This window comes from Epinephelus lanceolatus, chromosome 5, assembly GCF_041903045.1.
Source record: "Epinephelus lanceolatus isolate andai-2023 chromosome 5, ASM4190304v1, whole genome shotgun sequence".
NCBI lineage: Eukaryota > Metazoa > Chordata > Actinopteri > Perciformes > Serranidae > Epinephelus > Epinephelus lanceolatus.
The window spans coordinates 14,068,801-14,091,994 of record NC_135738.1 but is presented as its reverse complement, the minus strand read 5'-3'; the positions used below and the strand labels follow the sequence as shown (position 1 = coordinate 14,091,994).

At 40.5% G+C, this 23,194-nt stretch overlaps 2 protein-coding genes across 2 annotated transcripts; both read left to right on the top strand.

The window, feature by feature from the left end:
• The first annotated feature begins 6,909 nt into the window (after positions 1 to 6,909).
• Positions 6,910 to 16,879, top strand: pdia3 (protein disulfide isomerase family A, member 3). The gene is made up of 13 exons (XM_033635927.2): positions 6,910 to 7,245; positions 8,403 to 8,481; positions 8,597 to 8,714; positions 8,883 to 8,990; positions 9,094 to 9,223; positions 9,388 to 9,504; positions 11,283 to 11,408; positions 11,692 to 11,874; positions 13,333 to 13,441; positions 13,624 to 13,752; positions 14,021 to 14,100; positions 16,108 to 16,165; positions 16,252 to 16,879. Exons 1-13 carry the CDS (start codon positions 7,112 to 7,114, stop codon positions 16,372 to 16,374), a joined length of 1,494 nt encoding a protein of 497 aa, XP_033491818.1. The 5' UTR covers positions 6,910 to 7,111; the 3' UTR covers positions 16,375 to 16,879.
• Positions 16,880 to 18,120: 1,241 nt separating this feature from the next.
• isg20 (interferon stimulated exonuclease gene) lies at positions 18,121 to 22,915 on the top strand. The gene is made up of 4 exons (XM_033634057.2): positions 18,121 to 18,207; positions 19,363 to 20,044; positions 21,187 to 21,387; positions 21,912 to 22,915. The coding sequence occupies exons 2-4, from the start codon at positions 19,394 to 19,396 to the stop codon at positions 22,110 to 22,112; spliced, it is 1,053 nt and encodes a 350-aa protein (XP_033489948.1). The 5' UTR covers positions 18,121 to 18,207; positions 19,363 to 19,393; the 3' UTR covers positions 22,113 to 22,915.
• The last annotated feature ends 279 nt before the right edge of the window (positions 22,916 to 23,194 follow it).

Sequence of the window (23,194 nt, the reverse complement as noted above, 5' to 3'; positions counted from 1 at the left end):
GAACCAGACGTCTTTCTTTGGTATCCAGGAGGATTTTGCCAAAGCCTGAAGCCCAAGCTTTAGGTAACCATGGTGACCAAGCTCAAGGAGCATGATTGCGATCAGCTTGGTTGCATAGTGTCACGTGACAACGTTCAGTCAGAGGCATAACAAAACTGTGTTATGCTTGAAAGGCTGTTACTCAGGGTCCTTGTTTTCACCCAGAGCCAAGGACGTTTAATCTGGAAGATGTCTGATTGTCTTGACTTCATTACAAATGTTAGGACCCTCGTTTATACTGCAAAGGCAGACTTTTAAAAGCATCAGTTAAAGGATAAGGCAGGTGGTATTCTATGTTTTTCTTGTCAACAATCCCATGAGAAGACCATAATTTAAAATGAATTTGTCCTCACTTACAGGGTTTGTCTGCATCTCCAAAGCCTGATATATCTTATTCCTCCCTGCCACAGAGCGTTTGTCGAGTAGCTGATCGATGGAAGATTAATAAAAACAATTTTGATAATTGATTACTCATTTCTAGATGCAGGAACTTGAGTCACTTGACTTGGACTGTGATCAGAATCGATTCACGAATTTGATGACTTCACACTCAACTTGACAAAATCAAAAAACATGCAACTTGACTTGGACTTGGCCACTAATGAATGACTCGTGACTTTGCTTGGACTTGAGCTCTTTGACTTGAAAATACTCGATGACTTCCCCTAAAGCCCAAAACTGAAAGGTACGTTATTTAAAAAGTGTGTCATGATTTAATTAATTTCCCTTCACTGCTGAATCAACAAACGTTAACGCTGTTCATTCCAAGCAAGTCGACACTTCCCCAGATCCACTTAGTTTGAACCAACGTGACAGCATCCAGTCATGTTGCAGGAGAGAACTGTGAAGAGCTAACGTTACGTTACTGAGCGCCAGTTGGAAAAAGTTATACCAATTGTAATTTTGTTCACGTACAAAAATGACTCAGTAGTCAGCGAAAAAGAAATTGCAGTATGAAAAATGTGAGTCGACACAACAACTTTTAACGAACTACAAGTTTTACAAAGCATTCATGGTTTTACTAAATTAAATAAATGATTACTGTGTTGTTAAAATGCATTACAATTGGTGAAGAGCACATTATGACTTGTTAAGGACTTGAAACTTAAAGTTCAGTGTTGGGACTTGACTGGGGACTTGCATGTCTTGACTTGCAGTTGTATTCAGGACTTGCCTGTGTTGATTTGGGACTTAAGTGCAAAGACATGAGACTTACTTGTAACGTGCAAAACAGGACTTGGCCACACATCTGCTTATTTGAGCCATTTCTCAAGCAAAAATGTAAAAATGTTCTGGCTCTAGTCTCAAACGTGACAGTTTGACACTAAAATGAATATCTAAAGGTTTTAGATCGTCAGACGAAAAAGCAACTTAAAGACATCAACAAGGCCTCACTCATCACTTCTGACCCACTGAAGGTGCTTGGCAGTGTATTTTTCTGCAGGAACTCTGCCCTCTGCCTGTTTTTTCTATTCTTTTCTTATTTTCTGTGTTGGGATGTTTATGAGCATGTAATCCCACAGCGCTCAGGTGAGGTCAGGTCTCTATACAAAGGAAGCAACCAGGTGCATGACCGTAAGCGGCTGGCATCCAAGAGACACAGCACTGAAAAAAATACAAATATAGCGAGGGCAAACTTTCACTTTGCTGGAAAGTACTGAAATAACACACTCATCCTTTAAAGCTTCATGATGAACTACTATTAAATCTGACCGTGAACACTAAGTATGATGCAAACAAGTGCTGTCAAAGATATTGATTAAGCAATATGTATTGTTTCTGAATATTTCAAACGGTTTCATCTGCATATCCGGGGCTGGGTCACGGTGGCAGCAGGCTAAGCAAGGCGCCCCAGACATCCCTCTCCCCAGCAACCCTTTCCAGCTCCTCCTGGGGAACCCCAAGGCATTCCCATGCCAGATGAGATATGTAGTAGTAGTAGATATGGGAGGCGCCCAGGAGGCATCCCGGGCATCTGATCAGGATGCCTCCAGGGTGCATCCCACTGGTAGGAGGCCCTGGGGCAGACCCAGAACACACTGGAATGACCACATATCTCACCTGGCCTGGGAACACCTTGGGGTCCCCCAGGAGGAGCTGGAAAGCATTGCTGGGGAGAGGGACGTCTGGCGTGCTTTGCTTGGCCTGCTGCACCCTTGCTCTCTGTTAGTGTTAATGTTTACTAATCATTCTGTTGTTTTCTGCTACTAACCAAGAAAAGTACAGTTGTTGTTGTCATGTTAAAGGTTTTGAAAATTATATTAAATACTGATTTTTTTCAAGGTATTGTATCAAATATAAAAAGTCAAGTATCATTTCAACACTAGTGCAAACACCCAGTGCACAACCACAGAAGGAAAAATGCAAAATTAATTGTGTGTATTCAGTGTCAGTTTTCCCCATGGTATCAAAAATGGTAAAGAATATCGATATCTTAAGATGCTGTATCAAAAATAAAAAGTCCAGCATCATGACAGCGGTATTGCAAACACCCAGTACACAAACACAGAAGGAAATATGCTAAATGAATTGTGTGCCATCTCATTTGCACGCTGGGGTGAATATGAACCTAAATATGTGTCTGTCTTGTTTAAAAGTGTATGTGCAAAGATGGCAGTGTTTGCTCTGCAATGCAGGGAGTCTGTAACAAGTGCTTTGTCCCATTGTGGATGAATAGATTTTTATTGTCTCCAGTGATGAAACAGGCAACAGTTTTTCCAGTGTTGTGGTCTGGACGCTGACATGGACAACAAGGCGTTCAGTGTTCTGACGAGACGCAGCTGAGACGTCAAGTGTTGGCTGTTGTGAGGAATCTGTTTCTCTCTCTTCACCGATTTGGAGGACGGTTCTGATGTCCTGAATACATCCTCCTCCTCCCTCCCTCCCTCCTCCCTCTCTCCCTCCTCTCTGTATCTCAGTACACAGTACTCGGAGCATGTCACCAGCATAATGCTGCAGACCTCTTCTCTCCTCCTACTTGTTCCAGATATGGCTGAGGAGCAAGCGGGTTGCCATGGCAACCACTTCACAGAGGCAATGGGGGCTCGGATTTTTGAGGGAAGGGGCTTTGTGGGGAAAAGCGGAGAACAAATCTCTACAGTGCTGCAGAGCGCACAGCTGCACAAAACACAAATTCTTAGGATAAAATGGTTGAATAGTGATGACGATGCTGTAACAGACCGTGGGATAAATCGTTGATGCATTGATGATAAAATGCTTTAGTGTAATATGTAAAGAGAATATGCAAAGATGCCAATGGTGTCCAATCAGTGACCTTCAACTGTACACATATTTTCCAAAACACTGTCGTGCAGCACTGTTCACATCTCCACTGACATGAATAGCCCATCATCTCCAGATGGAAAAAAAACTTGAGCGGATCCTCTAACCTCATTTGGTCCCTGAATTATTTCCATCTAATTCTGCCGTTCCCATCTCAGCTGTGAATTTACAGTAAACGGCGGCTGATCTGGAAGAAAGACGGCTCCGTTTTGAAGGATTAGTGCAGATTGGCAGTCAGTACAGAGATGAGGAGACTTTCTGAGGTGTCGCTGAAAGAAACTGGTCCATTTAGGAAGCAAGGTTTGTAATAATGGAGAAAAAAATACTTTCAGTGCATAGATAATAATTTTAACTTGGATGTAAACACTGGGCCTGCAGAATGCGTCAAAGTATGCAACTAATACATACTGAATACATTAAGTATAATAAAGACTCCGAACTACTATATGGGCAAATATATTACTTTTAATGTGCACCATTTCCTGCACAACCAGATAAAAAGTTTTGAACTCTTTCCCTCTCATTTGTGTGAGCTAACAGCAGTGTTTATTACTGATGTCTCAAATGTATTCTAGATACAATTATCTGTGTAATGAGGAAAAAATAGGGAGTGCTGCACTGGGTTAAGGCTCTGTGTAGTTAGTTGTAATAAAGGGGCCCTATTCACAAAGCTTCCTGCTACAAAGAGTTGCTCCTAGTGAAGAAATTCTAAGAAAATTCCTAGAGTTGTGACATTCTCTTAGAATTTCCCCTTAAAGTTAAGACTAGGTCCTTGTAAAGATAAGTTATTCATGAAGTGTTGTAGCGCTCACGTGAGGGTCATGTGACACAGGTCACATGATAAACCATGCAGAAGGAAGCGTGCATCCACTCACGGACGAGAGGCTTGTGCTTGTGACAGCGTGAGATGTAAACATTAATGTTGTCCTCCTCGATTGAGCTGTAACATAACATTAGCTAGCTGAGTGGTGCTAGGTGAGTAAGCAGTAGATTCATACTACGATTGGCAGGTGTGGTTCGGAAAGAGACGTTGCTGTTGAGTGTTTCAAATGTATTTTTTTTTGTTGGCAATTTGAGGACGACAAGCTGAGTGCCATCTAGTGTCATTATATTAAAGAGAAGGCAGATGGGGACTCCAGCCTGTGGCCCCCCGCTGCATGCCCCCCCCCCCCCCCCCTCACGCTTGTCTGTCCTATACATTAAAGGCTAAAAAGCCCCAAAAAAATATCTTAAAAAGAAGGCAGACATCTTTAAGACCAGTAAATCCAACATTTGGCAACTCACACCAAAACAATCTTGACTCATGAATAACACTACTGGTAACAGATAAAATATGTATTTTTGAGGTGAACTGTCCCTTTAAAGTAAACCTTAAAGGGCCTCTACGCCTCAGTCGACGTATGACTCGAATAGCAGTGATATAACCTACCTGACTGTGGACAGTGTTGTACACCAGTGACAGAGGAGCATTCTGTGCTGTCAGAGAGCTCCCTCTGCTGGAATAGTAATATAACTGCAGCTTCATAAAGAAGACCCACATTAATGAATATGAACCCTGTTGTTGGCTGTAGTCCTCAATAATAAGAAATAAGAATCTAACCTTGTCATCTAATTGAGATAACGATATAACAACACACATAAGGCCAGACAACCACAATCAACAACTGATTAATATAAACTGGTACAAGAGTCACAAAAACATTAGATGCTCTTGGATGACCAACACTATTAATTTATTGCATTAGTTTTAAATTGTCTCCAAGGAATTAAAGAAAGCTGGCTGCCTATATAACTGTCTCACTGTCACAACCTCAGGGCAAAAACTTGCTGTTGGACCTCTGCTGTTTTCCCTCTGTCCTCGCACATTCAGTGTATTAAGTGGGCACTATGTTGCCTCCAGGTTCAGCACACCTGACCTCTTCTTCTGTGTAACAGTTAATTTGTAGTAATTCTGATTAGTCATAACTTTATTCAGGAATATGCAACGTGAGCATATTTTTTTTCATTCATGCATTGGGGGGCTGGAGCCTATCCCAGCTGACACTGGGCGAGAGGTGGGGTACACCCTGGACAGGTCACCAGACTATCACAGGTAGAGACAGACAACCATTCACACTCACATTCACACCTACGGACAATTTAGAGTCAACAATTAACCTGCATGTCTTTGGACTGTGGGAGGAAGCTGGAGTACCTGGAGAAAACCCACGGTGACATGTAGAGAACATGCAACCAACTTTGAGTAATAATGTTTAAGTGATTATTACATCAGTACTGGCTCCATCCAGCACACTAAATCCTGGTGGCTTAGTTTTTCCACAACACATACACATGGCACAGAGACTGAAGACACCTGCAGGTCAACAGTGTTATCAGTGTGTTTGATCTTTCCTCTGATGTCTGAGCCAGGAACTGGTGGTAGTGACTAGAGCTGCAAGGATTAGCTGCTTAATTGCTCGACAGGAAATTAACAGGAAATATCCTGATAATCAACATAATGTTTAAGTAATTAACCAAGCTAAAGTGCCAAATATTCTCAAGTTTTGTATTTAGTATATTACTCAATGTGTATTTCTGATTGAAAACTGGTTGATATCCAGTCTCAACATCTAAGACCTCTTTCCCCCCTCTTTTTAACCAGCTAAATTGCAGTTACAACATTTCATCAGATAGATAAAAAAACAAAACCAGATCTGATCTTAAAATAGAGATGTTTAATCAAAATCACTTTATTCTACGTCTCATTTAAAATTTAGCCAAAAAAACAACAACATCAGGACAAGAGTGATAAACCAAGGCTTCTTTCAACTCCAGGATTTCGTCTTTAACTTTTAACTTTCAACTTTCAAACATCTACAACTAATTCATGGTGGAGCGAGGGTCATGCATTTTCCTCCAGTCACTCAGGGAGGCTCAAGGTAAAATATTTGTAGCTTCAGGGAGGTTCAAGTCACACCCTCGCCACTCCCCTCCTTTGACAAATAGAGAACAGTCCCTAATCCTGCTGAAACGGAAACCTTCTCACAACCTTTGCATTGTTCGTGTTCTAACCACATCCAATTTAAGAAGATCAGAAATACAGCCAGGGGATTAAAACATAAGTTCAATAAGCAGTGAGCCCCATTCCTTAGACTTGTTAAGGGCTTTCTTAAGTGTTCTTAATTGACTCACACTGGCTCCTTCTCATTCACTGGATTGATTATCTTACGTGTAAGCTCATATGATTATACCCCACTTTATTTGTGTCCTGTGTGATGCACAAAATTACTAAAATGGCTTTTTATATTTTTATGGTGTGTATTTTGTGTTCTTTAATGTATTATACTTTTCTTGTTTTGTTCAGTTTTTTTGGCTAAGGACTGGTTGCTGTATTTTAAATTTATATTTTGTCAGTTTAACTTAAAAAATAGTAAATATACTACCTATAAATATGCGGTGATACAGATATGTAGGATACTGTGATAGAGCAGTTTTGATTTTGTTGAGATGTCATTGGTTTTAAACTGACGACATCCCGTTTCCCCGCTTCTCATTGGCTGATCGAGGCTGAGTGACAGCTCGGATGGACCAATGGGAGGCTGCCACACTGTGGTTAGGAGAGGTCCCGCTGTTTGCCTGCACATCTTCACCGCCTCTATCCCTTTCTCTTTCTCTATCGACTAGTCTGCATTTGGCCTGTCCGAGGAGCTCGCAGCTTTGGCATCCACGTCGCTGAAGAGCTTCAGAGGGGGCGAACTTTTCTTTCTCAAAACAAAAAGTGAAATAGACTTTAAAGTCAGCGCGGTGTGCGATGTTGAGGCTAATCTTTTTGGCCGCTCTCACCGGCTTCACCTGGGCCAGTGATGTGCTTGAATACACGGACGATGATTTCGAAAGCAAGATTGGAGACCATGGGCTCGCCCTGGTGGAATTTTTTGCCCCTTGGTGAGTCTTTTCTCGTTTTCTAAAGCGTATCTGAGCAATTCAAACAGGTTTCAAGCGTGAATTTAAGCTAGTCAACGCTAGCTTAATGTTCCGTGGATAACAGTTCGGCTAACTGACGTTCACTTGCAGACTTTAGAACACCGTGAATGCACCTCACTGAAAAGCATTTTATTTGTTGTGTAAACTGCAACCATACATGTTCCCCTTTAACATAACTAGAGTCTGTAACGTCAAATTGTCTTCGGTTTATTGGCTTGTGACCAAACGTTAGCATGTTAGCTAGAAGCGGAAAGGTGTAGCTAACTAGCTGTATTCATACGTTTTTATTAAGTGCGCCATTGAGTCAAACACTTCCTCAGTTTGTCAGAACATTAAACATTAATCTGTAAAGATTAAAGACATTTAGCACTGACTCGTATTTCTAACAGCTCTCAGTTATTTTCAATGGAAACTGCGTGCTAATGAGGCTATGAGGAAGTTAGGGGTGTGTCATTTTACTGTTGTAACGTTCTGATTGGCCAGGGAAGTTTTGGTGTCCACGTCTGATTGGTCCAGGATAACTGTGACGTGTTCGCTTCTGCCAAACTTGAACAAAATAGAAGTTGAACAGAATAATATGTATTAAAACGCTGAAATTAAACACTTTAATGAAGATTTATTTCTATCAAGAGCGGAAACATTATTTTTCAAGCAACATTCTCAAACATGCATTGGTTCCAGTTGATTTAATGTGAATATCTGCTAATTTTCTTATCATATTTATTATCTAATCTTTTGATTTTTGTACTACTGTACAGACAAAATATGCCAAATCAGGCTTTTGAAAATTTTAATTATAACTTTTGTAGTATTTGCTGATATTTTATGGACGAATCAAATGATCAGAGGACTAATCATTCAAATTGATAGTTAGTTTCACCCCTAATACTGTTTATACTAATAAATTAAAGTAAAGCATGTTCAGTTTTGTGAATCAGTTTTTTCCTCTACATTTAACAAACTTTTTATGTTTCACAAATCCTGTTGTATTACCTCAGAGGTATCAAATTCCACACTGTGAAATCACGAGATCTCCCCCAGGATCTTTGCCACGCTGAAACTTGAATACAGCTTTAGTGGAACTCTTGCTTTACTGATCCGTGTCCTCTGTCTCCTAGGTGTGGCCACTGTAAACGGCTAGCACCTGAGTACGAGTTAGCCGCCACACGTCTGAAAGGCACCGTCCCTCTGGTCAAGGTATTACATAATGCAGTCCTCTCAACTTTGTCCACTTTAGTGTGGCTTTCTGCACTCTGTACTCTGGTATACCCCGTGTCTCTCCAGAAGGTGAATGATTTTCTTTTCCTCTTAGGTTGACTGCACATCCAACAGCAACATCTGCAGCAAATATGGTGTCAATGGCTACCCAACCCTGAAAATCTTCAGGGATGGAGAGGAAAGTGGTCCCTATGATGGTCCCAGAACTGCAGGTATTTGCCGCTGATGTGATTTATTTTGTGTTTAAAAATGTCTCACACTTGAACAAAGTCTCCTTATATCTGCTTATTTCTGTCAGCTCTTGGTCATTATTTATTTTTTGCCTCTTCATCTTTTCTTCTGTCTGTGTCGTGCATCTGCTTTCCTCTCGCTTTCTGTAGATGGGATTGTCAGTTTCCTTAAGAAGCAGGCTGGACCGGCTTCTGTGGAGCTCAAGGCAGACGCAGACTTGGCAGCATACACATCAGATCAAGATGCAAGTGTTGTGGGTGAGTTGCTGTTTGAATTTCAGTAACTGTTGGCAAAATTTGTAAACAATGGCACCATGGTTATTGCATCCTGGTCTGAAAACAATTCACCTTTCCTTCCCAGGGTTCTTTGCTGATGATAAGAGCACAGCACAGGCAGAGTTCCTGAAGGCAGCCAGCGCCTTGAGGGACAACTACCGCTTTGCCCACACCAACTCCGAGGCTCTCCTCCAGAGCCACGGCATTGACGGAGAGTAAGCAGCTCTTTCTGCCTTGGCCCAGTCATCATACTTGCAATGTGTCCTTGGAAGCAGATATTTGCACAAAAAGTTGCATCCTTACACATTTGATATCACCAGTGTAGCTGCTGTTGGTGCAGATTACAGTGACACTTACTGTGTTTTGTTTTTGTCTACAGGGGAATCGTCCTGTTCCGCCCACCAAGACTCAACAACAAGTTCGAAGACAGCACCGTGAAATACAGCGAGGACAAATACACAAGCAACAAAATCAAGAAGTTCATCCAGGACAACATGTGAGTGTTTATTTGCTTAAGTAGGGACAGTTATCTCAGTCTATCATTGAACACACTCTGTGAAACACACAGTCGTTTTGCATAGTAACAACGCATATTTACATTTGTGGCCCCGTGCCAACAGGACCTGGTGTAGTAGGTGAGGTGTCTGCTGTGCAAACACAGTCAGTGCTTGCTCAACATTGCGTAAATTTAGGCTGTATCGAACAGTGTTTGGTAATTGTTAGGACAAATACTGGACTTTTTAATCTGACGTCATGACATCAGAGGTTAAATAAAGATAAGGGAGTGACTCTTTTGGAATAGAAAAATAACAACCAGATCCTGTTTGCAGCCTTTGTCAGTCATCATGACTGAACCATTATCTAAGGAGCGGACCTAAACAATACAGACAAAACAACAGAATCACAGTGAGGCCTTAGTTTGTTTGATGCATTTCGATCACTGAAGCGTAATCATTATCTTGAAACGTACACCCCTTTTACACTGCCTCTTCAAATCAGGTGATTTGAGTGTGACCCACCGCAGGGGGATTGAAAAAGCAGTTAGCAGCTAACTTAAAAGAATAACAGCGCCCGAAAATTTCCACAAATATGGGGAAACGATGAGTTCTGAGAGCTCCTCAGCCTCTGAGCAGAGGACGCCATATAACAGTGATGCTAAATGACTGTAATTGTTTATAAAACTTTGTCAAAACGTCTGTTATATGTCACACTAGAGGCCGATGCTGTTGCATTACATGTCACGCCTGTCACGCTTCTTTTGCTTCCACAATACTGGCACACTAGAGCACTATGATGCTGCTGTTGTTTGATTCTGTTAAAGAATGCAAAGGCGACATAAAGAAGGGACTCTGTAGCAGATCTATTAGCACGATCTCTGTGTAAAAAGGGTTTTAGTATAATGGAAAAAAATGATCACGATTGAGGACATGTGGACACTTGTGAGGACAACTAGCTAGCCTGTTTATCTTACCCAGTTATGCCTGGTCATTTTAGGTGGCTTATCATCTGTGAGTTTACGCACGCAGACTGTTAGATAGGCCTTTTTTTTAAAAGATGTTGTTTGCTAACGTGCATAAAAACATGGTTTAATGTAGGAGCTTAAGTGTGAAACCACCAGCTCGCTATTTCCTTTCTTCGCTTGCATTCGTGATGTGCGTAAGGGCCCCGTCAGACTGCACCGAAAAAGTGATGTGGTGATTATATGTGTTTCCATATTAGTTTTAGTTTATTCCATTTATTTGACATGGACCATGCACAAAAAACATTGATCTTGCACATGGAATCAGATTTACACTAATACAACTAATGCAGTTAATACAAATAACGGTGCATTTTAGTTTATTTTTGAAGTCATTGGCATAAAATGAATCTACTTTGCAGTTCTTTCTGTATTTTTGCCCAGTATATGTGATATGTGCCTTTTTGCTCTCACATTTTATTAATTAAATACAGCTATCACCTGTATTTTTTTTCCTGCGTCACACAAGATATCTCTGTTAACTGTACTTTTACTTTCACTTTGCGGCAGCTCTGGCTGTTGTCTAAACACTAACTGTGTGACATTGAAGTCTGCAGAACAGAAGCCTATTTGGCATATTCAAAATAATCTGGAGACTTTATGAAAGATGTGAACAGTGCGATCACATCTGAACCTTTTAAACAAACTAACAAACCAAACTTGATAATTTGGTTGCTCAGTAGCGATGAAAGGAGTACAGGTTGTTTGTTTAAATTCCTTTGTGAACTCATTCTTACTTTCTCTTTTCAACGCAGCTTTGGAATCTGCCCCCACATGACGCAAGACAACCAGGATCAGCTGAGGGGGAAGGACTTGCTGGTGGCATATTATGAAGTTGATTATCACAGAAACCCCAAGGGCTCAAACTACTGGAGGAATAGGTAGGTGTCTCTGAACTCACCCCAGGGTTGTTCTTTCCTGAGCACAGAGCAGTGGCCTAAACAAAATTGAAATAAAATAAGTTTTGTTTTCTCTCCATCTTTCACAATTTTTTTTAACTAACTGAACCCCTGAGAATGTGGAGCTGAACTCATTTGTCCACCTCATAGTTGGATTAAGCTAAAGTTTCACCAACTAAATACAGCCTTGAATTTGAGATGCCACGTAAATCTTCATTTTCAAAAGCGTGAATTTTAAAATGAACCAAACTTTAACATTTTACAGAGTGATGAAGGTGGCCAAGAGTTTCCTGGATCAGGGCAAGAAGCTGAACTTCGCCGTGGCCAGCAAGGGCGAGTTCAGGTCCGATGTGTCAGAGTTCGGCCTGGATGACAGGTCATCAGACCTGCCTCTGGTGGCCATCCGCACCAGCAAGGGAGACAAATACGTCATGACCGAGGAGTTCTCGTAAGTCAAGTCGCATGTTACTTTTTTTGTTTCCATGTATAATGATTTAATTATACACATGCACCCTCCCTTTGGATAGACTTTGAAAGAATGTTGAACTAACTATGTTTCTACAGAAAGTGTCACTGTGTAACTCACTAAATGCACATGTAACACAGTGAGGAGGTGCATGTCTAATGTATCAGACGGGGCTGGGTTAAAATGATCAATTCATTGGGCGTACATTAGGTCACCTGGTAGAGCAGGCGTCCCATATAACACACAATGTGTCCTTGCCACATGGCCTGGGCTCAGTTCCAACCTGCATGTCACCCCCCCTGTCTCTCCTTCACTCCTGAGCTGTTCTATCAAATAAAGGCGAAAGAGAGAAAAAATAATAAGCGATTCATCCGATTCATTGAATCTGAGATTGATCTTTAAAACATGCCTTTTCCTGCAGATGTACAAAATTTTAACTTCTTTAATCTCGCTGGTATTAAATGGGCCTGGAACTAAATTATTAAAGACAGTAGTCTTACTAAGATCCAACGTTAACAGTTTTTTTATCTATACTATTTATGTTTTGGTGGAATTTATTATCATGCTGAAGCCTCAACCAACTCTTAAGTATGTTAACTCTGAGTTTAAGGGATTCTTCGCTGATTTTTAACCAGCTTTGTATCAAAACCACGTCTGTAGTATGTGTATGTGAACTGTGGCAAACTTCCCTCCGTCTAACAAGTGCCTAGATATCCCTGCACTCCTCTCAACGAAACTCAGCCAAATGACGCAAAACGGGTCATCAGCTGGAGTTCTATTGGCTCTCTCGGGCTGTTGCTCGAGCTACAGGCTTTACTTCTGCATTTTCTTATTGCTCACCACCACAGAGACAGAATATCGAAGCAGATCAAGACTCAGGGTTTGTTTAAAAAAAAACTGCCAGCGAGCAGGTGAGGTTCAGAGTCAGTAACCACAATAACTGACTCGCAGAGTGTACGTTACTGCTTTTTCTAGAACAGAAACCCCAGAGTTTCCCTCATCTCAGGGTTAACCAAGGCTGAGTTTTCACCGAACCGTTCTCTGGAAAACAGCCAAGATCAGAGAGGCTGTGTTGGAGACAGTGGAGTGAAGATTACTGCAGTTGATGCAAACTACGCTCGTTACTCTGAGTGCAATAAATCCACTGAGTGAAAAGCCAACACTTTTTCAGCACACCTGTTCAGCACGCATAAACATGTAGAAAAGTGATGTTTTTCATTAGCACAGCACGCGCTAGCTCAGCCAATACAGATTGTTACAAACAAGTTAAAAGAAACTGTTTATGGTAACTAAAATATCCCTAATTGAATCGATATCGCATCTAATCCATCGGAGTATTAGACAGCTTAGCAATGTATTGATTCTGTGTTTGTCTCCCCCCCCCAAACATTTAATTTCCCTACTTATTACTTAAACAATGTGTTTCTGTTTTCCTAACAGTGCAGATGGAAAAGCTCTGGAGCGTTTCCTGCAGGATTACTTTGACGGCAAGTTGAAGCGTTATCTCAAATCAGAGCCCATCCCAGAGAACAACGACGGACCTGTCAAGGTGAGATGAAATTATGACAGCAATTCTTAATTTTTCCTTAACATGTGCCGTGTTGAGATGTTTTGTATTGTCAGTTTATTCTGTGTGTGACCTCTTGATTTTTCTATAAAATTTAATGTAAGAAAATAACTCCTCATTAATCCATTAGGAGTAAATGCTTAACGTCTTTCATTTGTATTCAGGTCGTCGTGGCTGAGAACTTCGACTCCATCGTCAACGATGACAGCAAAGACGCGCTGATTGAGTTCTACGCTCCATGGTGCGGACACTGCAAGAGCCTGGAGCCCAAATACAATGAGCTGGGAGAGAAGGTGAGCTTTTTAATGACCTCAACCAACAAATGACTTGAAGTAAAGTGTCTCCTTTTTTAGTTTTGTTTTTTTAGTTTTGTACTTTTGTATGTAAAAGAATAAAAACAACAGAAACCACTTAATGCAAGTGCTGTTTTATAAGCAGTAATTCAGATGTTAGACTGGTTGCTGTTGGGCTTTTATGGTGCAGACAAAACTCACTGTTTAGAAGTAGATTTTGTGAATAAGGTTTCAAACAGTTGACAGTTTCTCTCCTCTGCTCTTATAGCTTGCGGGTGATCCCAACATTGTCATTGCCAAGATGGACGCCACAGCAAACGATGTGCCTTCTCCATATGAAGTCAGCGGGTGAGTCATGAGTCAATTAAGTGTCTTATTCAGGCTTCCCTTAAATCAGTGAAAGCCTTGAAGGTTTGGGAGTTGCAGAAACATAATATTGAAAAATTGTAACACCAAGACTCAACAGTGCTGCTCATTATATTCCTTAAAAAACTGTATGGTACAGATTTACTTTGATACGTCATTCACTCACCAAGATCATTCGATATACTTTATCAATAAGTCTTGACCCAAAAGAAACCTGTACATGTCATTGTCATTTACTTTTCATTTAGCTCTAGAAAGAAATATATCAGCGTACTGCAGATTGAGTGTGAGATAATTTAGAAATCAGTGATGGCATCACCAGAGAATGCTGAAAAGGTTTTTCAGCTCTAGTGTGCAGCTCAGTGTGTTTACTGGTCACAGTTCTTTAAACGGTACGACACAAGCTGACATCAGCTCGTGACAGATTTCTTTATATGGTCATCTGTTCCAGGCACGTCACTGCACGTGTTGACATTATATACACCGCTACATGTAGCTACATGCTAACATCAGGGATTGTTTTTTGTGTTTAAATCACTAATGGATACGAAATTTTTGACATTGGTCCAGTATAATGTGAAACTGCGGCACCCCGCAGTCATGAAACGGCTGCGATGTAACCACTGGGGACATGTTTGCACTGTCACTTTGTTTCTACAAAAAGTGTTTGTTTTTGCCACTGACAGGCTCAGATTGTTTATTGTAAGTGTCTGACCACATTATGGAAAGGATCCCAACAGAGATTAACTTTTTGTTAAAGAGTTAAGTCCTTGTTGTTAAACCAGAAACAGCTCCGAAATCACCATCGCCAAACCCACCAGACTTTAAATCTAAAGTAATTTTATCATTGCAAAACATAACACATTCAAAGTCGTCATAAATAAATAAAGCTCACAAAAGCCATCTTGATTCATCTTTTCAACCTTCAAACCAACACCAACTCTGGTTTGGTTGAAATGACCTCTTAATTCACCCAGTTAGATGTGAAAATATGCTGACTATATACACTGTTTATGCAATGACTTTTTAACAAAAACAAAAATCTGAACAAGCCACTGAGGTGCAAATAGGTGAACTTGTTCTGAGCTGCAATAAACCAACGTCCAGTGCATTTTGTCTCTTTGGAGTCGGTGCTACAAACTTCAAGCTCTTCAGCATGCCTCCACAACATGGTCAAAAACTGTTTGCCTCCACATTCCACACACTTGAGTCTCATCACCTGGAGCCTGCCTATATGCCCCTCATATGAATGCTCCACCCTGTGGTCAGTTTGATAACTGCATCCACTATACATGTAGTCATCAAACAAAACACACAGTGTTTATTGTGGCTCCAACAGTTTATTTAAATGGATCTGATGGTTTCACAGAGGCAATTTCCAGGCTTTTTGGTTTAACTAAAGGATCATACTTCTTAATAAAAGGTCTGTCTCTGTAGGGATCCTTTCCATAATGGTGTCAGACACTTAAAATAACAATCTGAGCCTGTCAGTGGCAAAAACAAACACTTCTAGAGGACATAAATTGATGGTGCAAACAAATCCATAGGCGGTAGTTACATTGCAGCCTGTGTTGCTGCTGCCAGCTGCAGCCCTGTCACTTAGCGCTGCTCCTGTTAGTCAGTTAGATACAGAAGCATGGGAATATAGGGTCCAGATCAAAAAATACAGAAGTTGCCCTTTAAAAAAACAAATCTAAGGGATATGTATCAAGATATTTTGCTTATGTGTTTATGTTTTTGTTTTTTTTTAAATTACTACATTGTTATTGGAGTTTTTAAACTCCCAAATATTGGTCCCTGTCTCAGTCGGGTTATAAAGTACATTTTTGGATTCATGGGTGTAGTAATGCTGGTTAAGAAGGCATCATTTTGGTGTCTTGGTCCCTGTGATTACAGATCGTGAATAAATGTGAGCAACACTGACTGTTGATAAAAGTATGACGTTAATGACATAAATTCTTATCGATCTCTTCAACTTTTTGTTTCCAGTTTCCCCACACTGTACTTTGCCCCAGCTGGACGTAAGATGAGCCCAAAGAAATACGAGGTGAGAATCAGCTTCAACTGAATCATTAAAACAAAGTAAAGTCATATTCGTGTCCACCCTGCTAATGCTGCTGTGTCATGTTGCAGGGAGGTCGCGAGGTGAGCGACTTCATCAACTACCTGAAGAGGGAGGCCACCAACCCCTTGGTGATGCAGGAGGAGAGCAAGAAGAAGAAGAAGAAGAAGGACGACGACAAGACAGAGCTATAAAAGCTCCAAACAGGAACTCAACATCCCCGCCACAACAGGAAGAAGAAGAGGAAGAGGAGGATTGGGGAAATCCATGCAAAGAAAGAACTAAATTATATTCCACTCTCTTAGTGAACTACCGAATGCTCTGAGGCCAAGTCGAAAAAAGACGCGGCCCTCCCTTTAGGTCCTCCGCTGCTCTGGGAAAACTGTGGAAGGTGGTGGCCAGGGTCTGCCCGATGTCTAAAAACAAAAACAAATTTTTAGGGAAGAGGGGACAGCTTTTGAAAATTGAGATTTTTATTTCCCCTGGTCTGTCTACTACACCTCAGGCTGATGCACTTTGGTTTGACACCAGTCTCCAGTCATCTGTCGCTTTGGTTTTTGTTGTTGTCGTCGTCACAGGGGATAATGGTAATGGTGAATTCCTTTTTTTTTTTTTTGTTTTTTTTTTTGTTTTTGTAACACGTCTTTGTTTTTGTACATTTGGAAGGATTGTGAAATAAAAAGGCCCACAAAACCAAAACTAGCTGTATGACCTTCATTCATGAACAGGAACAGAAACCCGTCTTGTGAATTCTGGTATCGTATTAAGTCAGTGCATGTAGTGATTCAGAGACATGTTGAGCTGTAACTATCAGTTTTTATAAATTAATCTGTAAATTATTATTAATTAATTGTTTGGTCTTAATGTTGGAATGGTAAAAAAAATAAAAATTCAAATATGTTGTTCTTTTCAAGCAACAGTCCAAAACCTCTGAGGCGAGTCCTCCAAGTTTTATATCAGTTTATAATGATATAAAACGGAAAAGCAGAAAATCCTGGCATTTTAGAAGCTCAGGAGATTGATTTTCCTTAACAAATTAATTCAAGCTTACTTTCATTAACAGAAACTAAACTAATCAGTTTGATTTTTTTTTTTTTTCTTCCCCTATATAAATTGGATCATGGATATAAAAACAATGTTCAACTGAATTTGGGATCAGTCTGTAAATAATTACACAAACAATGTGGGATAAATTACTCCCATCACTTCAGAATAGAAAACTGAAACAGCTGATTTATACTGCATTAAATGTGTTGTCATTTAGGTACAGTGAGGCCTTTTACTACAACATAATAAATTGCAGATTCATTTAGACCAGCACACCTTGCTAAACAACCGCTTTTTTAGAATTTGGGGCAGAATAAAAGACTGTCAGTACTTTTAAGTCAAACATCTGGGTATTTTAAGAAACCTGTCTAAATTGGCATTGTTGTATGTGACCTAGTAGATCAGCAGAGGTGGCTTACAGAGATTTTTGAATTAGTAATTCTCTAACAGGTGATAGGTGCAACTAAGTTTCTGTGAATGGCACTTTGCTGCACACCGCAATTACATAAGTGTGTAAATGAATGCGCCACACTCCAGGGACTTGTTCGTGATTACATTATTTTTATTTTATTCAATTTTATTTTATTTATTTATGTCCTAATATTACTTACTGCAATTTGTTTGCATTTGTGGTCATATTATTAGTTTTTTTTTTTTAATGTAAATTAATTTTATTTTATTATTTTTTTATTCCTTTTTCATGTTTTTTTAATTCAATTCAATTTTATTTATACCTGCCCTATTATTATTATTATTATTATTATTATTATTATGTTAAATGGTGAAATGTTGCTGTTGTGGAAATTGGGGTAATAACGCATCCAACCAATAGGTGGCCACTCCGCAGGTATTTGGCAGTTGAACGCTTCCTGTAAAACCACAAACGAAGAAGAGAACGAGCCAATCAGATGTAGAGTACAGGAGAGCTGTCCAGACACGTCCAGACTGTACACGTGCTGTCCACGGTGCTACCTCAGAAGGTAATTTAGATACTTTTTCAATGTCGTATCGTATCTTGTGTTTTATTGTCAACACGTTTATATATTTGCATTATTGTTATGTGATGTTTTTCTTCGGTGAATCATGTTTAGTCTTTTGTTTGACGTGGCTTCCTTTAGCTAACTAAACGTTGGTCGGTTGTCCAGAGCTGGAGGCCAAACTCCGTAGAAATATCTGTCAATAATAGTTGGTGTTAGTTTTTGACAAAGTTTAACACTACAGAAAACACGAGTCTCCGCTTTTTTCTAAGTATTTAGGGTCAGTGTTTAATTCGGCTTAATTAAAACCTACAAAACATGTCTTTGTAAATAACTGTGCGCTGTTTATAACGATAAAGTTAGTTGGGCCACAGTGATGGCTGCTGTCCATCACGGCCTTTCTCGACGAGACACGTTTTCTGTGAACGAGAATTTGGTGGACTGTGCATACAGCTATAACGTTAGCATTACTGTAATTGGAGTATGCTGGATTTACCGCTGAATTCCAGCGATGACTTGATACATTTTAGGCAGGCTTGAGTAAAGTATATTCGCCGTCAAGGAAACTAACGCTAAATTGACGGAAATTTGAACGGAGTTTGGTGCTACTGTCTCAATGACATTACAGCATTTGTCGTCACTTGTCAAACGCGATTTCTCTGAATAATGGCCCTTTGACATTTCACTATTTATAAGAAGTAGCCTTTAAATGGATCAGTTGACTGTTAAATTCATCGATCAAGTTAGAGCAAGTCCCACAGTTTGTTGCTACAGTGATGTACAGTTCAGTCCAGTTCGTTTATTGTCTCCTTAGAGAAATTTGACTTGAAGCTAGGGGTCAGCATACACATACATACAATCAACATGTAACATTTTATACGTTATAAAGTAATTTCTTTGTAATGTATTGTCTTTATTATTGTCCACACGTGGTCTCATAAGCATGACACTTTTTTGTATGTTACCTTCACTCTGTATGTGCACACACACTGAGATAAGAACCAAGGTTATGCAACAGCCCCAGTGACAGAAGGGTACAATGTTACCCTTTATCAGAGCAAATGTGTAGATTTTAATCATTTAATTCTGAATACTACTTTTCGTCTATTGAATTTATTTCCTCATGGTGTTTTGTGTTTTTATTTTTTGTTTCCTCAGAAAATGAAAACAAGGCCAGTTTCATTTGTTGATGATGGCAGACATGTCGAAAAGGAATAGAGCCGCCTCGTGGGGGCTTTTCAGCAACTATAGGTATCTGTGCAAAAAATCCATGATGCTTCGCGCCATGGAGAGCGCAGGAGCCAGGAAGAAATACCAGCAGAAGATGATGATTGCCAATGTGAAGAGGAAAACGATGGACAACCACAACGAACTACTGGAAACAAATAAACTGATCAAAAAAACAAAGTTGAGCAATGCAAACCAGGAAAGTCAAAACACTCTGAACTCTGAAAACACAAGGACTGATGTATCTAAACCTGGACTCTCTGAGGTTAATGCTTCTGATCACTGCAGTTTGGTCACAGCCCTCAGAGACAGATGGGAGGTGGACAGTGGTTTCTCCTCTGAAGCGAGTCCTCCGGCAAGTGGTCGGAGCTCACCATGCCTCAGCTCGTGTCCGACCACAGTGGTGGCATTGGACTGTGAGATGGTGGGGACGGGGCCCGGCGGATGCTGTAGTGAGTTGGCCCGTTGCAGCATCCTGGACTATCACGGCAACGTATTGTACGATAAATATGTCAGACCGTGTCAGCCCGTCACAGACTACAGGACTCGCTGGAGTGGCATCCAGAGGCATCATTTACACAACGCCATCCCCTTTGCTCAGGCCAGGGAAGAGGTGAGGCCCACACTTTGATTCTCAAAATACCTCCCTTGTGTATTAGTTCACACATGAAGAAGCAGACGCACATATGGACACAGCGAGTGCAATGTCTTCAGCTGAAATGCTTCAGAGGGAAATGCCTTAAATGTAAATTTTGTTACAAAGTTGTATAATTGCCTAGAGTTGGTTCGTGTTCTCACGGCAGCATTTACAAGCGGATCAGATCAAATGCCTTGTGCGAGAAAGCTGCTCTTGATTGGTCAGAATTTCCATGTGGGAAGAATCCAGGAAGTAAACCAAACGTTGAAGAAGAGTACACTTGCAAGATAAATGTGACACTTTCTAATGTCACAATGGAGGGACAACTAAGCAGGTTGATTTTGGCGCTGCTCATCGTGGACTATATTGCTGTCATTGTTCATTTTAGTCAAACCATACAGTTTGAAAACGAGGCGCGGCTCCAACTAGAAAACAATGTTTTGATGCATTGGATGTGCTGAATGTGCATATTAAGGCAGTACAGGAGGAGGTGCACATTATTAATCCTCCAGGACTGTAACATGCTCATGTTTAACCCAAACAATGTGTCATGTGACAAATATAGCCCTTCACTGAAGTGTAAGTTCAAAAACTGAAGCTAACATAAAGAAACTTGAGGTAAATATGTTTGTCTGGTTTTCCCAAGCAGGAGCTTCACTTCGGTCCACACTGAGTTTATGGAGTTTTGAGTAACCAGTAAAACATGAAGCTGTACTGCAGGTTAAACGAGTTGCAAATGAAATCTAGCCTCACCTGAGGAGGGGGATGAGGAATATTTGAGATACCTTGTGTGTTTGGGCCCCTGGTAGCTCACTGGGTACAGAGTGTATCATTAAGGCTGAGTCCTTACCGCAGCAACCCGGGTTTAGGTCCGGCCCAGGGTCCTTTGCTGCAGGTCCTTCCTTCTATCTTGCGTCATAAATATCTCTCACCATCAAGAAAGCATGACAATTACCAAATATATATTTCAAGAAGTACCTTTTGTACTGTGTCTATATGTTAAATCATACATAAAGCTCCATTATGTAGAGGTCAAACTTCAAATGATTCATGATCAGTGATGGCAGGTAAATTTACATTTGTCCTCTACTGCCCTTTGCGTGGCTTCTCTCCTGTAGATTCTCAGTATACTCGAGGGCAAAGTGGTCATCGGCCACTCCATCTACAACGACTTTGAGGCGTTGGACATGATCCATCCAGGTCACATGGTCAGGGACACATGCACAGCGCGCCACCTCAGCCGGTTGGCCGGTTTCCCCCGCGAGCGCTGCTCCTCCCTCAAAATCTTGGCCAGCAGGCTGCTGAACAGGAGGATACAGGTGAGACACGTCACACTGCTTGTACTGTAAATATGTGATTTTATTTCTCCTAGAAATGACAAAGATAATTATTGACCAGTTAAATTAGCTTATCTCTCATGTTACACACTTAATGATACAAAAGGGGTTCATGAAAACTACTAAAAGGTGTCACAAAAATGTGCATCAAGATTTTTTTTTTTCTTACCAATTTGAACTTTGAATATGTTAAAGTTTATTGCGAGACTTGTAATACAAATGTGTGTGAGTAACTGGTGAATCAAACAGCAGGGATCCTGGCCAGAGAAAGCTTTATCCCCATTTCCACCAAACACTTTGAGTACGGTACCTTTTGATGCAAAAGTAGCCCTTCAGACATGGTACCTAGACCCTAGATTCACATTGTCAGCTCATGCATTAAGGCACAACAAGTAAATGTTCCACCTTAAAGTACAAAAGTAAAAAGAGAACTACAATATACGAGAGATGTAATTACATAAGTGTCACCATGATTTTTTTGTCTCTGTCTGTGTGTACCTGTCCAGGTGGGGAGGAGAGGTCACTGTTCGGTGGAGGACGCACTGGCCGCTCTCGACCTGTACAAGCTGGTGGAGGGCGAGTGGGAGCAGGAGCTGCAGAACAAGCTGAGGGACGACGATGCTCCGCTCCAGCCGAGCTTCGCCTCCTCAAACCACTACATGCAGGATGAGTACTGGCCTGATGATGTCACAGCTGACAGCCAATGAGAGTAGAGTATTAATGATGTGTGGTAGGAAATACCTCAACAGATTACTTTACATGGTGACGAGCAGTCATCGGAGCAGATTCAGATAAATAATGTGAATAAAAATATCTCGACAGTAAATCAAGTCTGGATAAAAGTCATGTGAGTAAATTAACAATGGCTCATTTATGGAGAGAAGGTGAAAATATATTTTGCATTGTGTCCTATGAGAAGATGTACTGTTTCATTATGGGGAAAATAACTTTATTGCCTAAATGAAAGCACTAACTTATTACTTTTAAACATGTTAAACATGGTTGGAGTTCCTTACAGCAGAGTTTTTGCTGTGATACCAGATATTTACCTGCGGAGTTGTTGGTTATTGAGTTAGTTGTGACTTGATGTTTAAGGGGTGACAAATGTTGGTGCTCTTACAGTTGGGTGTTACTAAAGGTATGAAGAGTTTGGAGTTCAAACAGTATTTGCTCTTACTTGAAAGGTAAAATTTAACTATTATTAAGACATGAGTCTGATCCAAGGCCACACACGCAGCTATTTTGGATTTTAAACGTCTCTGTTCACATGAGAACATGGAAATGTGGCTGCTATGAGCAAGTTGCAGCTTTAAAAATGTTTTTCACTGTTCAAAAGGGAAAAGCATTTTTATAAACAAGTTGAAACTGTATTTTTGGTGTTTAAAGTGTTGCAGTTACCTCCACGTTTGTGTGGCCTTTAAGGTTTTATATTGTGAATTGTACTTGATTACCTCTCACTGTAAGCTGCTCTTAAAATGTCCTAATAAAGTGACTCCTTGTTCAAATGAAACACTTTGTTTATTTTCAGTGAGTGAATGGGACGTATTAACACTATTGTTCATGTGCTCTGGTTTAAAGACTTAGCTCATACTGGCTAAAGTGAGGATGGGAGCTAACTGCTAAGATACTCATCACTTTCATCCTCGTCCTTTCTGTAAAGAGTTGGGTCAAGGGATTTTGTGACTTGCCAACTATTTTACTTGCCATAGTTACAATCCCAAAGAGTTTATTCTTAGATGTATAGTAAGGTTGAGCGTACCAAGTGAAAAGTTAAAATGCTCTGAACCAT

Excerpts from the sequence above, each read along its gene's own strand:
- pdia3 (XM_033635927.2), top strand. The coding sequence starts at position 7,112 with ATGTTGAGGCTAATCTTTTTGGCCGCTCTCACCGGCTTCACCTGGGCC. Across the intron at positions 8,715-8,882 it reads TGATGGTCCCAGAACTGCAG|ATGGGATTGTCAGTTTCCTT; the intron begins GTATTTGCCGCT and ends CGCTTTCTGTAG. Across the intron at positions 13,753-14,020 it reads ACAATGAGCTGGGAGAGAAG|CTTGCGGGTGATCCCAACAT; the intron begins GTGAGCTTTTTA and ends CTGCTCTTATAG.
- isg20 (XM_033634057.2), top strand. The coding sequence starts at position 19,394 with ATGATGGCAGACATGTCGAAAAGGAATAGAGCCGCCTCGTGGGGGCTT. Across the intron at positions 20,045-21,186 it reads TTGCTCAGGCCAGGGAAGAG|ATTCTCAGTATACTCGAGGG; the intron begins GTGAGGCCCACA and ends TCTCTCCTGTAG. Across the intron at positions 21,388-21,911 it reads TGCTGAACAGGAGGATACAG|GTGGGGAGGAGAGGTCACTG; the intron begins GTGAGACACGTC and ends GTACCTGTCCAG.